The 17,787-nt window shown below is 40.1% G+C and overlaps 1 protein-coding gene across 1 annotated transcript; it reads right to left on the bottom strand.

The window, feature by feature from the left end:
- Positions 1–8,543: 8,543 nt before the first annotated feature.
- Positions 8,544–15,481, bottom strand: LOC135542360 (transmembrane protein 74B-like). Its single transcript, XM_064969278.1, has 2 exons — positions 15,072–15,481; positions 8,544–14,042 (listed from the first exon to the last, which is right to left on the bottom strand). The coding sequence occupies exon 2, from the start codon at positions 13,983–13,985 to the stop codon at positions 13,245–13,247; it is 741 nt and encodes a 246-aa protein (XP_064825350.1). The 5' UTR covers positions 13,986–14,042; positions 15,072–15,481; the 3' UTR covers positions 8,544–13,244.
- Between the last annotated feature and the right edge of the window lie 2,306 nt (positions 15,482–17,787).

The raw sequence follows: 17,787 nt of genomic DNA, 5'->3' as shown, positions 1-17,787 counted from the left end.
AAACACCCACCTGCCTACTCCATCCACTGACACCTCCTCCTCCCTCTGGCCTACTGTGCATACTATGGGGTAATGATCACTCCCTACTGTCGACTCTTCCCATTAACAGATTCCTGCCATCGCACTAGATACCAGAGTGAGGTCCAATGCAGACTCTTTCCCTGTAACTACATCAATCCTAGCCCCTCGGCCATCATTCACGCACACCAGATCTTTAACTTCTATCAGATTTTCCATCACTTGGCCATTTCCATCCAAATTGAATTCTAAATAAATCACTGACAGTATCACCAGCAAAGCACTCCCACACCTTCACACCTCCTCCTCCATGCTTCATGGTGGGAACCACACATGCAGAGATCATCTGTTCACCTACTCTACGTCTCACACTGCCTGTTCACCCCGCTATCATCCAGAAGGCGAGGTCAGTACAGGTGCATCAAAGCTGGGGCCGAGAGACTGAAAAACAGCTTCTATATCAAGGCCATCAGGCTGCTAAACAGTAATCACTAACTCAGAGAAGCTGCTGTCTACATTGAGTCACTTTATACAATGCCACTCTTCATAATGCCACTTTAATAATGTTTACGTGTCCTACATTACTCATATCACATGTATTTACATAACTCCTAACACAAGCATTTCGCTACACTTGCATTAACATCTGCTAACCATGTGTATGTGACCAATAAAACTTGATTTGATTTGATTTAGGCCTACCTGGTTTGTTGGTTTGTTTCAGGGTAGGGGGAAAAATTATGATTTTGATGATGTTTCCTATACATTGCTCTAAGTCTAAGACTATCACATTATTACAACAAATATTTTATTTTAGGCTTATCTTGCTATGATGCAGTTGTTTCTGCTTGTTGCTGTAAGGCATGTAGCTGATCATGACTCATGTAAGTAAGCCTTGTCCGAGCTATAGTGCAGGAGCCTATCTCCTTTTTCTGTAGCATGAGGTAGCTGATATAAAATTACACCCCCTGTGCTGGACTAGTCTGATGTAGGGCCTTAATACTGAATGCCAAGCAAAGACCATTTTTACAGTCTTCGGTATGACTCAACCGGGATCAAACCTCAAATCTTCCAAGCTCAGGGCCGACACTGTAACCACAAGGCCACTGAGTTGGTCTCATTACTTGACTTCAACTGGGGTTTTGAGAATGAACAGTGGTTTAATTCGGTAGTGGAGCTGTTGGTGAATAAGACAGACGCATGCATGCTGAGAGAGACTATTCAATGTAGTCAGGTTTTCAACCTATTGTGCATCATACCATTAAAGCTGGAATCCGTAGCGGTGAACTCCCACGTCTGTTTGCAATATTTCAACAACAATGTAGTTACTTCAAACAACAAACACCATTTTTTTGGACATCATTGCCGCAGAATTCTCCTCTACCCAGTTTCAAAAACAAAACAATAAGAAATGCGCCAGGGGGCGACCAGTTTCACCTTATGAAGATCTCAGCTTTAAAGGGCGACTGCGCTTCCTGATTTGACCTCGTTTGAGATTTGGTTCATTCAAAAATTCTCGCGGCCATGACTGAATTCAAACGTGAGTTTGTTTCGGGGTGTGGTTGGATTTGGGTGTCTCTTGTATGTGTTCGCAGGTGGGAAGAGTTAGCCAAATTATTTAGCCAATTAGCTTCAGCCAGCTGGTGTGCGGCCGTGGCAAAGTTGGTTTGATTTTGGATAGCCTATATCCGGGGCTAGGTATGGACCGTTATACATTTCTACAATTTATAGTTGATTTGAGGTCATTGACGCATGTGGGAAAGATTGAAACAAACCCAACCTTCATTTATGCAGTCATAACCACAAGTCTGACAAAACTCAGTTTTGCACGAGACTGACTTCATGACCAAAGTTGTCCAATTTACACTTTGTAGTCAATTTTCACAATAGAATAGATGCTTCTGACTCATACCGATGCCACATAAGCTGTTTTCGACATGAGAAGTTGGTCATTAGGGACAGTTGCTCTTTAAGCCAAATAGGCACCCCATGTATGGCACAATCTACAACTGACTAATGTACTGGTACAACTTTTCAGATATTTTAATTTCTGATCAATTAGTCTTCTGATTAATGAATTATTCTTTACCTCATGTTAGTCTCATTCCAAACGTCGTAAATGGTTGGTTATCTGCACGAACCCAGTCTTCACTATGAATCATCCATACATCAATTGTCTCAATCATTTATTCATTAACTATCTAAATAATCACAGAAATGCATAAATAAACAGTAGTACATATGGTTACAAGGAAATGATAGAGGAGGTTCCCTAGTGGGATAAACTGGCTTGGTGGTCATTACAGGTGCATCAAAGCTGGGACCGAGAGACTGAAAACAGCTTCTATCTCAAGGCCATCAGACTGTTAAACAGCCATCACTAACACAGAGAGGCTGCTGCCGAGATACAGACTTGAAATCATTAGCCACTTTAATAAATGGATCACTAGTCACTTTAATAATGCCACTTTAAAAATGTATACATATCTAACATTACTCATCTCATATGTACAGTATATGCTGTATTTTATTCCACCTATTGCATCTTGCCTATGTCGCTCTGAAATTGCTCATCCATATATTTATATGTGTATATTCTTATTCCATTCCTTTACTGAGCCTTGTGTGTATTAGGTAGTTGTTATGGAATTGTTAGATTACATGTTAGATATTGCTGCACTGTTGGAACTAGAAGCACAAGCATTTCGCTACACTCGCAATAACATCTGCTAACCATGTGTATATGACCAATAACATTTGTTTTGAATTGGACACCAGATAAGACAGGAGAATTACACCAGACATAACAGACTGACACGAGCCCCCCGTCACATAGACTATTGCTACTATTGATACTGGAGGCTGAAACGGGGGGGGTCGGGGGACACTGTGGACATGTCCGACAATACCCCTTGACAGGGCCAACCAGGCAGGATATAACCCCACCTGCTTTGCCACAGCAGAGTCCCCACACCACTAGATGGGTATTAACAGACCACCAACTTACTTACCCTGAGACAAGGCTGAGTATAGCCCACAAAATTCTCCTCCACCACATGAGCCCGAGGGGGTGCACCACCGGACAGGAAGATCACGTCAGTGACGCAACCCACTCAGGTCGAATATAGCACAAAAAAGCCTGGCACAACGTGACACACCCCTCCTAGGGACGGCATGGGAGAGCCTTAGTAAGCCAGTGACTCAGCCCCCGTAATAGGGTCAGAGGCAGAGAATATCAGTGGAGAGAGGGAAGCCAACCAGGCAGAGATAGCAAGGGCTGTTCATCATACTAGTGCCTTGCCGTTCACCTTCGCACCCCTGGGCCAGTCTACACTCAATCATAGGACCTACTGAAGAGATGAGTCTTCACTAAAGACTTCAAGGTCGAGACCGAGCCTGCGTCTCTCACATCAATAGGCAGACCATTCCATAAAAATGTAGTTCTATAGGAGAAAGCCCTGCCTCCAGCTGTTTGCTTAGACATTCTAAGGACAATAAGGAGGCCAACATCTTGTGACGGTAGTATGCGTGTAGGCATGTACAGCAGGACTAAATCAGAGAGATTGGTGGGAGCAAGTCCATTTAATGTTTTGTAGGTTAGCAGTAAAACCTTAAAATCAGCCCTAGCCTTAAAAGCCCTGTGTGTGTGTGAGTGATTATCCCTAACCTTGGCAACAAAGAACTATGAATGGATCAGTGGTTCACCAATCAGGGCCTTGTGTAGTAACAGTAAAAATACATGATGTGTTTTTAGGGGCACTAAATGTTCTTGCAAAGATCCCATGAAACGTGTCGAACATTAATATCTTAAATTCTGAGACCACGGTAATCACATTCTGGGTAAGTTCTATTTGACATTAAGGGAATGTCCTCCAAAGTTGTGGGAACATTTGTTGTTAGCTGGGATTGAACTTGTCATTTGAGCCTTGTATCATGTGCCATATTACTTTGCTATATCTTTTATTGGTTTGAAGGCAATCCCCATTGTATAGAATGAGCAATCTTAGGTATTACAGTGTGGTACCAGGTCCTTTCTAAATGTGACTGACGACTCGATTCGGTCTTATGTATCAAGATTTAAAAGTGCCATTTTTACATTTGAGAAAATGGCCCTTGAATATTTTGGTACACCTACTGGAGAGCTCGTCTTTGTATACACCCATTCAGCATCATTCACACCCTCTTAAGCCTTAGCCCCACCCACCACTTTAAGGATTCACATGTGAGGCCATGTACTAAACAACCAAAGATTTCAAGACTAAAGGCTAATTTAATCTGGAGTGCCAGAGTGTGCTCTGGGAGTTCGTAAACTCTGAGCTTTGTCAGATTGTCTGTTTGTAAATTCAGAGTTTTCCGCTCCTGAGGAATTAGCGCGCACATTGGCCGAGGAGTAGGGTTGATCAGAGTGTTTTGACCCAACAACAGCAGTCAAACACCCAAGCTATCTGGCTAATGTTGGCTAGCTTACTAGCTACTTCCAGACACAAATGAGAGAACAGCTCACTCTGGCCATTTTACTCACCCTCACCCTAGCAGAGCTGGTTAGGCTGTTTTTTTGTTATCCAGAGCGTTGATGACTGCAACTGTGCTGTAGGCAAAAAATGTATTACGCTTTTTTGCCAAGGTTAACTAACATGTGTTCGTAAATTCCTCAGTTATTCTGCGCTCTGGCACACTCAGACGAGAGTGCTCTGAAATATCAGTAGATAGCCAGAGCGAATTTACCAGCTACGTCTATCGGCAGTTGTCGCTGTGTCATCATGAACATTCTATTGAAATGGTTACTTGCATAGTGGAGTCTTTTGTTTAGACATGTAGCTAGCTAGCTAAACAATGAACCATAATCCCATCTCACACCGTTACTACCCTGCATGAATCTGCAGGTAGCTAACCAACCAGGCTCAATGTTAGCTAGCAAATGGCTCTGAGATATGAATAATGTTGCTACACAGATCATACAAGTAACATTAGCTAGCGAGCCAGCCAGCTAGCTTTAGAAGGCCAGCATCCCAGAGTCGCTTCTTCCCTGTTGACGTTGAGACTGGTGTTTTATGGGTACTATGTAATGAAGCTGCCAGTTGAGGACTTGTGAGGGATCTGTTTCTCAAACTAGACACTCTAATGTACTTGTCCTCTTTCTCAGTTGTGCACCGGGGCCTCCCACTCCTCTTTCTATTCTGGTTAGAGTCAGTTTACACTGTTCTGTGAAGGAAGTAGTACACAGTGTTGTACGAGATCTTCAGTTTCTCTGCAATTTCTCGCATGGAATATTCTTCATTTCTCAGAACAAGAATAGACTGATGAGTTTCAGAAGAAAGTACTAGGTTTCTTGCCATTCGGAGCCTGTAATCGAACCCACAAATGCTGACGCTCCAGATACTCAACTAGTTTAAAGAAGGCCAGTTTTATTTACTTCTTTAATTGGCACAATAATTTTCAGCTGTGCTAACATAATTGCAAACGGGTTTTCTAATGAATAATTAGCCTTTTAAAATGATAAACTTGTATTTAGCTAACACAACGTGCCATTGGAAAACAGGAGTGATGGTTGCTGATAATGGGCCTCTGTACGCCTATGAAGATATTCCATACAAAATCTGCCGTTTACAGCTACAATAGTCATTTACAACATTAACAATGTCTACACTGTATTTCTGATCAATTTGATGTTATTTTAATGGACAAAAAAGCATGTGCTTTTCTTTCAAAAACAAGGATGTCTAAGTGACCCTAAACTTTTGAACGGTGTAACGCCCTGACCTTAGTTATCTTTGTTTTCTTCATTAGTTTGATTAGGTCAGGGTGTGAAAAGGGGTGGTTTGTTGTGTTTTTGTCCTGTCTAGGGTTTTTGTATATGTTTGGGGTTGTTTACTAGTCTAGGTGTTTTGTATGTCTATGGTTGCCTAGATTGGTTCTCAAATAGAGGCAGCTGTTTATCGTTGTCTCTGATTGGGAACCATATTTAGGCAGCCATTTTCTTGGGTAATTGTGGGTGACTGTCTATGTATTAGTTGCCTGTGTCTGCACTTAGTCTATATACCCTGCATACCACTGCTGGCTTGCATCTGATGCTAAGCTTCAGATATATATGTATGAAGCTTAGCTTCAGATGCAAGCCAGCAGTGGTATGCAGGGTGGTCCTGGTCAGTCCCTGGATGGGAGACCAGATACTGATGGAAGTGGTGTTGAAGGGCCAGTAGGAGGCACTCCAACACACTCCAGGGCAGTGTTTGGGGACACTGCCCTGTGTAGGGTGCTGTCTTTCGGATGGGACGTTAAACGGGTGTCCTGACTCTCTGAGGTCATTAAAGATCCCATGGCACTTATCGTTTATATTAGGGATGTTAACATCGGTGTCCTGGCTAAATTCCCAATCTGGCCATCAAACCATCATGGTCACCTAATAATCCCCAGTTTACAATTGGCTCATTCATCCCCCTCCTCTCCCCTGTAACTATTCCCCAGGTCGTTGCTGCAAATGAGAATGTGTTCTCAGTCCACTTACCTGGTAAAATAACGGATAAATAAAAAAAATATATATATATCTTCACGTTCGTTTGTTTGTTTTTGTAAGTTTGTTTTAAGTGTTCTTCGTTTCATTAAAATAGAAGATGTATTCACATCACGCTGGGCCTTGGTCTCATCGCTATAACGAACGTGACAAATGGTAGTTTAGATGTGATTGAAATTAGATAATAATTGTCTGATTTACACTTTGTTTCAAGCTTGAGCATTTATTGAGTGTACTTTTGAGTTGACATGTCTTCCTTTTAACAATAAGTTGTAACTGGTAATTGGTTGTTTGTGTTTAATTCTTATCTTCAAGGGATATTTAATCATTGAGCAGAGCAGTTCTCCATACTGTGTGGGTTTATTATATTTCCTATTAAGTAAATACATATCTTTAGGAGTGCCTTACATATTAGGTGTAGGCACTGCTCTACATTATTTATGGTTATGCCTATACATGTTGACACACATTAACTGTCACATGCTGACGACTTACAGACCACCTAGTCTAATGGACCTATTATTTAGGTGTGTGAGAGTACTATTAGACTAGATGGTCTCTACGAAATCAGACTGTAAGTCTTTGATTAGCCAGCAAAAATATCTAACTCAAGTCCTTTCTCTTCCCCTCTCTGGCCTTGGACTGTTGCCTAGCAACAGGTCAATTCCCAAAATATGTCACACATGCAATACGGTAAATAATACGGTAAATAATCCCTGACAGAAAAAGCTAACCAAGGGGAAGAAAAAAATTCTGGTGGGAAAACAAATGTGTCTCACTACACTCCTGTAACGCACTTCTATGAGTAGTGGGTGCGGAGTCAGACACAGGGAACAAAGGGTAAAGGACAATTGTTTTTTATTCCGGTGCAGGAATAAAAAAAAAACACCAAAAGCATAACAAAGACCGTCCCAAAAACAGGACCCAACCAGTCCGGAGAAAAACAAGAAAATCACACAAACACAAACAGAGGAAATAAGCCCGCACAAAAGCAGGCGGGCATCACCGGCTTAAATAGCCCAACTAAAACCTAAACAAGAAACAGGTGTAACCAATAAGACAAAACCAACAGAAAAGAGAAATGGGATCAGTGGCAGCTAGTAGACTGGTGACGACGAGCGCCGAGTGCCGCCCGAACAGGAAGAGGAGCCACCTTCGGTGGGAGTTGTGACAACTCCACTGTAAACAATATGGCAGTACTTGAAATTGATACAACTTAATTTGAAAGGACTTTTTCTCAGATTCAGATTCCCTTTCTTTATATTTATGGCTTCCGTTCTAGGAATAGGGCATGCATTTCATTAAATAGTAGAAAACAAATAATTCAGTCGACATTCATACCGGTTATAGATTATGGTGACATCGTCTATATCAGTGTTTCCCAACTCCAGTCCTCGAGTACCTCCTACAGCAGACACTTTGTTGTAGGATTTGGGAAACTTAGCTTTAAAAATGCTAAATTCTCTCAGCCTCATTGCAAAAAACATATTGAATAGCATGAGATTAGCTATAAAACGTAACATTTTTCTCTCTCCCCCATTGCAATATCTGTAGAATTGCAGAAAAGTAGCTTTAAAAGAGCAACATTTTCTCTCGGCATCATGGCAAAATGAGTATAATAGCGTAACATTTGTGTAGTGGGGGAGGGGGGGGGGATTGACCCCAACTCTGAACTAGCCGTATGCAGTCACCATGGAAAATGTGAACAAATCTTCAGAGAGGGACTTTCTACCACAGTACGATGTCATGCAAACTGGTACTGACAAATCCGCAATTAAAGATGATACAAGAGGTATTCAATACACTATAGAAAATCCAACCTTGCCCGCGTTCCCCTTCCTATATCAATCCCACCAATCAGATAACCCCTTTTATCACCGGCCAGTCTTATTTACAAGTCCACAGATGGAGCTGAATGTTCATATTGGGCTGATAATCCGCAAGAATAACTGAGAGTCAACCACTAAGAGAAACAATAAAGAGGACACAATAGAAAAGTAGAATAGAGAATAGAAACATGAGCAACAAAGGTTTATTTGTCATACTGAAATTATTCTTAAAAATTGTCACATATACAGCTCTTAGATATATCATAAATGCAACAAAAATGGGGCATTGGATTTTCACAATATCTCACAAAACACACATGCAGTTTCAACAGCTTACTCTCTGTTACTCTTCTATCGCCACATAAGACTTAATTACTAAGTAACTGTATGACTGCTCCTTATGAACAAGACACACATTGGCTAACAGTCGATTGTACACAAAGTTGTCCTTTACTGATCCTTAAACATGCTAGTTCATTTTGCTGTGCTGATCATTATCATGGGTTAATAAATTAAAATCAATTGAGTTATCACTGGTCAGTTTTCCAAGGTCTCAGGATGTATCCACTTCCTTAAAGGTTTTGTGTCCTTGATTTTTTTAAACATTGAGGGCATTTCTACACTTTAAGATGAATCCAAAACAAACAGGATTGTTTGGAAAACAGTGTGGCGGCTACCTTGATGATAATGTACAGTTGAAGTCGTAAGTTTATATACACTTCAACTTGTTTTTCAACCACTCCACAAATTTCTTGTTAACAAACTATAGTTTTGGCAAGTCAGTTACAACATCAACTCTGTGCATGACACTTGTAATTTTTCCAACATTTGTTTATAGACAGATTATTTTACTTATAATTCACTGTATCACAATTCCAGTGGGTCAGAAGTTTAAATACACTAAGTTGACTGTGACTTTAAACAGCTTGGAAAATTCCAGAAAATGAATTCGTGGCTTTCGAAGCTTCTGTTAGGCTAATTGACATAATTTGAGTCAATTGGAGGTGTACCTGTGGATGTATTTCAAGGCCTACCTTCCAACTCAGTGCCTCTTTGCTTGACATCATGGGAAAATCCAATTAAATCAACCAAGACCTCAGAAATACCTCCACAAGTCTGGTTCATCATTGGGAGAAATTTCCAAATGCCTGAAGGTACCACGTTCATCTGTACAAACAATAGTGAACAAGTATAAACACCATGGGACCATGCAGCCGTCATACCGCTCAGGAAGGTGACACGTTCTGTCTCCTAAAGATGAATGTACTTTGGTGTGAAATGTGCAAATCAATCCCAGAACAACAGCAAAGGACCTTGTGAAGATGCTGGAGGAAGCAAAAGTATATATAGGTACAAAAGTATATATATCCGCAGTAAAACCAGTCCTATATCGACATAGCCTAAAAGGCCGTTCAGCAAGGAAGAAGCCACTGCTCCGAAACCTCCATTAAAAAAGCCAGACTACGGTTTGCAACTGCACATGGGGACAAAGAATGTACTTTTTGGAGAAATGTCCTCTGGTCTGATGAAACAACATTTTTACTGTTTGGCCATAATGACCATTGTTATGTTTGGAGGAAAAAGGGGGCGGCTTGCAAGCTGTAGAACACCATCCCAACTGTGAAGCACGGGGGTGGCAGCATCATTTCGTGGGGGTGCTTTGCTGCAGGAGGGCCTGCTGTACTTCACAAAATAGATGACATCATGAGGCAAGAAAATTATATGGATATATTGAAGCAACATCTCAAGACATCAGTCAGGAAGTTAAAGCTTGGTCGCAAATGGGTCTTCCAAATGGACAATGACCCAAGCATACCTCCAAAGTTGTGGGAAAATGGCCTAAGGACAACAAAGTCAAGGTATTGGAGTGGCCATCACAAAGCCCTGACCTCAATCCTATAGACAATTTGTGGGCAGAACTGAAAAAGCATGTGCGAGCAAGGCCTACAAACCTGACTCAGTTACACCAGCTCTGTCAGGAGGATTGGGCCTAAATTTACCCAACTTATTGTGGGAAGCTTGTGGAAGGCTACCCGAAATGTTTGACCAGAGTTAAACAATTTAAAGGGCAATGCTACCAAATACTAATTGAGTGTATGTAAACTTCTGACCCACTGGGAATGTGATGAAAGAAATAAAAGCTGAAATAAGTAATTCTCTCTACTATTATTCTGACATTTCACATTCTTAAAATAAAGTGGTGATCCTAACTGACCTAAGACAGGGAATTTTGACTAGGATTAAATGTCAGGAATTGTGAAAAACTGAGTTTAAATGTATTTGGCGAAGGTGTATGTAAACTTCCAACTTCAACTGTAATTGTGATAACATAAGTTCGTGTGTGGTTTTTGTGTAAAATGTGAAGATGATATCATGCTAACCGTCATTCAATCGTCAAAATGTCAACATACATCAGTATTGCATCAACCATAATATAAATAATGTGAGCATTATTGTGATGCCACAGTTGTTCACCTTTTGGGATAGTTTACATTCATTCATGATCCTTGAGTGAGAAGTAGCCTAGTCCCAGATCATGTTGGTGCTATCATATCAACTCATTGTCGTCGTTGGCATGACAAAGAGTGGCAAAGAGTGGCATGACGGCAAAAACAGACTGGTACCCAAACTAAGTGAGAAGGTATTGAAGTGTATTCCAGTTGTGCATATGTGAAATGTATGTATTCACGTGTAATAACTGAAAACTTAGACTAGCAGGGCCTTTATGAGTCCAACATCTCTGTAGTAATACAACATTACCTAACATTCATCAAACACAATCAGATTAACATGGACATTCAACGGATCCTCTCTATTTAACAGTTTGAATAACAAGCAATGCAACATTACTCTTGGTTATAACCTATACACAGACACTTTATTGATTGTTGAAAACACCATTATAAGAAAAAGCCTCCTAAAACCTTGAACTGATATCTACGGCTAGATTACTCTGCAAGTTTCATCAATGTACAATACTTATGAGTAGGCTTATGACGTGAACAGCAGCAATTGTGGAGGTCAAATATTTTCTACGATACATTGATATAACAATGGTTCTGTATATATATGTATATAAATAGTTGTTAAATATCTGTAAACTTAATTCTCTGATATATTGTCTATATTTGTTGCGAATATAATATTAACTCCATGATTCAAAATTAAAACAATGGCCACCTTTACATAACTTACAGTATATATGGCTAATAGCAGTAAGCCAGATATTTGTAATTTCTTCCAGGAAAATGTGCTCCTCCTTTCCAAAAGTGCACTTGCCAATATAGACCAACAATGAGTGTACAACACAGCATTTGAATTTTTTGATTATTATATATTATTTTACTTGGTATTATTTCTATTACTATTTGTTATTATTGTTTCACTCACTTCTCTTTGACCTGTATTGTTGGAGCTCTGAGCATACAAATGTCAATGTACCCTGCAAACACATCTAACCCTGTGCATGTGACTAATACACTCTGATTTAGATGTGTTTTTATGTTGGGCTATTACATTTATTACATACACTGAATGGATATCAACTTCGCAGTTGAATTATAAGAAAAGACAAATTGCCAAATCCTTAGCCTCAGTTGATGTTAAAGGAGCCTTAGCTTTAAATCATTAATATGCTTTCTGAGCTTTGTAAATTGTCTCATTCAGTTGCTCTATATTTAATGCATCACCAGATGGTAAGAAAATCATCATCTGTATACTAGTACTCTGTTCTTACCACTTTTTTTATAAGTGATTAGCTTTCTCCATTAAATCAGTTGAAAAGGCCTTTGGTTTGCATTAAATAATTTGGTCTGTAATAATATTTCATTTGGATAATAACTGTTATCTGGAGGCGATATATTTAATTATCATGAATGTTTGATATTTATAATAAATAAATAAATATTGTGCTGCTGCTGTTTAACATGCTGATTTGAAAAGAGAGAGGGGGGGAGAGAGAAAGAGAGAGATTTATTCTTCCAGCTCTATTATTCCCATTGCAAAGTTTTATAAGTACTTCTATGATATATGTTCTATGTTACCAAATGGCTCTAATGTATTTTTAAAGATAAAGGCTAAATTTGTAGCAAACAACTGGGACAATTATAGTATATAATTATGACCCCATTTCTTTGGTCAAGACCTTGCATGATGGTATGTGTGTGTGGACAATCTCCTTAACACATTTTGGAGGAAAAGTTGTTGCCGGTTCTCCACATTTGGCATATATATTTCTACATCATTATGAAATAAAATAATCTGTTGTTTTCTTAAATTCATCAAAAACCTGGCCCAAAGCCTCTGATGCATATCTAACATTTCACTTGCTTCGATGTTATTGTTTGTGCTGCTGTATTTTCTTGCCAAGACCACGTTATAATAACAACCAACAGGTTAAGTGGTTCCAGTGAGTTGCTACATATTTAACTTGGCTTATTGGCTCACATGAGCTTAGAATGTTAGCATATGTGTACACAATTTACAGTGACTAACTTTTTAAGGCATTGTATCCTTACATGATAACAATAACAACAACAGCATTTGTAGGCCTATACATATTGTACATGTTTTGTTCATTAACAATGTGATAAATATATTATCCAGACATATATTCAAGTCTTGAAAAGATGCTGATAGCCATCTGTTTACAGCATGTCAAGTTAGCCTATACAATGAGTTCCTCAAGGGTGCCCATTGTGCTTTTCAGTTCCATCTCAGTCTCTGATTTTATCCTACATCCAACAATACATGATGTGTAGTTCCAGATGTGCTCTTAGTCTTAACCACATTCAGCTTACCTTGCTTGCTTCACTTTTCACAAAGCCCCACAAGCAATGATTACAACCCTTCACATAGTCTGTGGATAGAAATGTGCTCAGATTGTGCTACTCCTGTTGGGTCCCACTGGACATCTGTGTTCCATCTGTACTTATGGCTGGAGCTGTGGTGCCAGTGTGACTAGGTTCACATTCAACAATAGATTCTCCCCCCTCACCCAACTGTCTCATCCGCAGGTGAATCGACCCGTACGTCTTCCTGGGTTGGACAAAAGTCCTCTGGCGGTACAGCTCACCTTTGCATATGGACACCATTAGCAAGATGGACAAGAGCATCCCCCCTAGAGTCAACAGTCCCAGGCCTGCTATGATACACTTGTCGAGGTGCGAGCCCAGTTGTGCGTAGTACATCTCCAGTTTCTCCATCTGACGAGCTGACACCAGGTCTGGGTTGACCTTAGCCTCTCTGGGGATGGTATAGGCAATGATTACCAGTACTATTCCACCCACCAAGAACACCAGGGCAGATATGAACCCATAGTCGACAGAATGGTCATTGAAGTCAGGCACATGGCCCTCCTCAGACCGGGGTGACAGCTCATTTCGCTGGAAAGGCTGGGGTTGTGTCTGGTAGCCCCTATCATTAGACATGGACCGATGAACTCTCGAGCTGGCTGGGTCACTGAACCTCATCTCGTGCTCTTCTTCCTGATATGACGTGTTCTCGATTCCAGCTCTGGGCGCTGTCCGAGGACCTTGTCCCGGAGTTGTAGCGGCCTCGCAGGCAGCGCGCTTGTCCCCATCCCCCAATTCATGGAGCTCTACGGATTTCACAGACTCCATCGACATTCAGTGGATCTGCTCATGTCGTTAAATTATGCCACCCTTAATTATTTTGCTGAACACCTGCAGAAATTTATGAAATTATGAAATAGACATTGACATGTAGGCTTATTACGCATGCAGTGCCTGCCTCTCAAATTTGAATAGTCCACCATATTTAGTGAAATCTAAGCGTAATTTAAATCGAAATAGAATATTCTAGGTTAACAAAGGCCACAATATATTTATTTAAATGAGATAGAATAACATATGCAGTCGTCACAAAACAATAAGTATTTCAAATTAAAGCGTTGAAGTGTGTAAACCTTGGTCATGGAGAGCGCATTCCTTAATCAGGAAAATCACTGCCTAGAAGTGCACTAATCACATTGAAAGCTGGCAATGTTAACAATCCAAAACCGCATTTACTGATCCATGCAGGCTATTTTAATTATACGTATATTAAACACTTCACTGTTGATTCGCAGATTGTAGACTATTTAATTTGGGAATAAATGCATCCCTCCAACCATTTAACCTCGATGGAACGCCACCATGTAGTGCTACTGCTGGTAACACAGATGCTCCGATTATCATTAAAAAGGGTGGAGAGAGTCAAAAAACGTTGATATATTATTAACAAGAACAACCTTTTTCATTATCATAATCATAGCTCATCTGCTAATTGTAGGCTACCAGATCTAGAGATTGACGAGAGTCTAGCTGTGTGACAATAGGCTGTAGGCTAAATATTTACCTCAAACAGTCTGCTACTGACACATTTTATATATGAATTAGGCCTATATATCATGAAATCCCTTCAATTTTAACACACGATAGAGGTTTAATAGTTTTTAAAAACAGTGCACAATCAACACCGGGATGACCTTGATGACCATCACAATAACGTTGCCTATTTATTAGATGAAATGTTACGTTTTAAGAGGTCGATATCTATATATAGGCCTATGCGTCAATGAATCAAAGAGGACAAATATTCAACAATAATCACATTAGCCTACAATACTATAACAAACATCCTATGCATAAAAAAACAACCGGCTGACTCCTCTCTTGATATATCAATATTAAACACAATAAAGAAAAACCTACCCCAGGTGTTGATGCACCAGTGATAAGATTTTTTTGTACAAAGATGCCGGTTGCGAGTGAGACGGAAAGACCTCGAGAGCGACTGGCCATGCGCAAACAAACAGCGCCGTGAAATTGGTGGTTGAAGGCGAGCGCATCGCTTCAGTCGGTAGTAGAGCCTTCAGTCATATTAAAAGCATAACCTGCACACACAGAGCTGTAACTACATATTTTTACATTTGTAAAAAATAAAATAAAAACTATAAATAGCCTGTTTATATATTTTATACACAATCAAGAAATCAATTACGGATCAACATCTAAATATTATTCCCATCATTGATCAAAGCTCAGAACGCTTATAGGCCTATTCTTGATCGGACTGAGTTTCTAATCACGCCTGTCTCTTTGTGAACGAGTAGAATCTTTCGTTATGTTCGTCTGCTTCCCCCGGATTTTCCTCCTGGATTTGCATTCATGCAAATGTATGACAGAACGCGCCAATAGGATCTCTCTACCTCTGCTTGGCTCCGCCCATCTCCTTGCTTGTTCTTCCACTATGACTCATTTGTTACCATTTGAAATGACAGGCTGTGGTCTTTCGTGGTTTATTTATTCATTTATTTGCTTGTATCATGACGTGTGAAAAATGTAACATGGCAAAGTTATAACTTGACATTTGAATACATTCAGCACTATTTGCAAGCGTGTAGCTCAATTTGAGGTGCAACTCATTTAATAAACTTGCGACAGCTGAATCTTCTGTGAATAAAACATACATTTTACAATGTCGAAGCTGCATGCTGAAACAAGTATAGGTACAGCGTCCCAAAGTATGGTTAACTTCACACGTGAAGTGTGTGGAAGTGGGCGTGTCAACTGAAGTGGGAGGATCAGCAGCGACAGGCGTTAAACAAAAAGCCAGTCTTTGTTGTTGGAGAATCATTACTGTGCCGTTTGAATGTTAATAACATACAGTGTATAGTTGTCTCATGTTTGTGGGGCATATAACTTGGTTAATGATACTCCTCAATCACTACGATCAATAAAATATTTTCTTGAGTGTAATTTAAACAGAGCTGAGATTTGCTTCAAAGTGCATTCACCCTATTGCTTACACCTATTAAGTTGTTTCAGATATACAGTGCCTTGCGAAAGTATTCGGCCCCCTTGAACTTTGCGACCTTTTGCCACATTTCAGGCTTCAAACATAAAGATATAAAACTGTATTTTTTTGTGAAGAATCAACAACAAGTGGGACACAATCATGAAGTGGAACGACATTTATTGGATATTTCAAACATTTTTAACAAATCAAAAACTGAAGAATTGGGCGTGCAAAATTATTCAGCCCCCTTAAGTTAATACTTTGTAGCGCCACCTTTTGCTGCGATTACAGCTGTAAGTCGCTTGGGGTATGTCTCTATCAGTTTTGCACATCGAGAGACTGAAATTCTTTCCCATTCATCCTTGCAAACAGCTCCAGCTCAGTGAGGTTGGATGGAGAGCATTTGTGAACAGCAGTTTTCAGTTCTTTCCACAGATTCTCGATTGGATTCAGGTCTGGACTTTGACTTGGCCATTCTAACACCTGGATATGTTTATTTTTGAACCATTCCATTGTAGATTTTGCTTTATGTTTTGGATCATTGTCTTGTTGGAAGACAAATCTCTGTCCCAGTCTCAGGTCTTTTGCAGACTCCATCAGGTTTTCTTCCAGAATGGTCCTGTATTTGGCTCCATCCATCTTCCCATCAATTTTAACCATCTTCCCTGTCCCTGCTGAAGAAAAGCAGGCCCAAAACGTGATGCTGCCACCACCATGTTTGACAGTGGGTATGGTGTGTTCAGGGTGATGAGCTGTGTTGCTTTTACGCCAAACATAACGTTTTGCATTGTTGCCAAAAAGTTCAATTTTGGTTTCATCTGACCAGAGCACCTTCTTCCACATGTTTGGTGTGTCTCCCAGGTGGCTTGTGGCAAACTTTAAACAACACTTTTTATGGATATCTTTAAGAAATGGCTTTCTTCTTGCCACTCTTCCATAAAGGCCAGATTTGTGCAATATACGACTGACTGTTGTCCTATGGACAGAGTCTCCCACCTCAGCTGTAGATCTCTGCAGTTCATCCAGAGTGATCATGGGCCTCTTGGCTGCATCTCTGATCAGTCTTCTCCTTGTATGAGCTGAAAGTTTAGAGGGAGGGCCAGGTCTTGGTACATTTGCAGTGGTCTGATACTCCTTCCATTTCAATATTATCGCTTGCACAGTGCTCCTTGGGATGTTTAAAGCTTGGGAAATCTTTTTGTATCCAAATCCGGCTTTAAACTTCTTCACAACAGTATCTCGGACCTGCTTGGTGTGTTCCTTGTTCTTCATGATGCTCTCTGCGCTTTTAACGGACCTCTGAGACTATCACAGTGCAGGTGCATTTATACGGAGACTTGATTACACACAGGTGGATTGTATTTATCATCATTAGTCATTTAGGTCAACATTGGATCATTCAGAGATCCTCACTGAACTTCTGGAGAGAGTTTGCTGCACTGAAAAAAAAGGGGCTGAATAATTTTGCACGCCCAATTTTTCAGTTTTTGATTTGTTAAAAAAGTTTGAAATATCCAATAAATGTCGTTCCACTTCATGATTGTGTCCCACTTGTTGTTGATTCTTCACAAAAAAATACAGTTTTATATCTTTATGTTTGAAGCCTGAAATGTGACAAAAGGTCGCAAA

Source organism: Oncorhynchus masou, chromosome 6 (assembly GCF_036934945.1).
Source record: "Oncorhynchus masou masou isolate Uvic2021 chromosome 6, UVic_Omas_1.1, whole genome shotgun sequence".
NCBI lineage: Eukaryota > Metazoa > Chordata > Actinopteri > Salmoniformes > Salmonidae > Oncorhynchus > Oncorhynchus masou.
The sequence above is the reverse complement of the archived record's forward strand: the minus strand, read 5'-3'. Positions and strand labels throughout refer to the sequence as shown.

Coding starts and splice junctions, on each gene's coding strand:
- LOC135542360 (XM_064969278.1), bottom strand. CDS start 13,985: ATGTCGATGGAGTCTGTGAAATCCGTAGAGCTCCATGAATTGGGGGAT.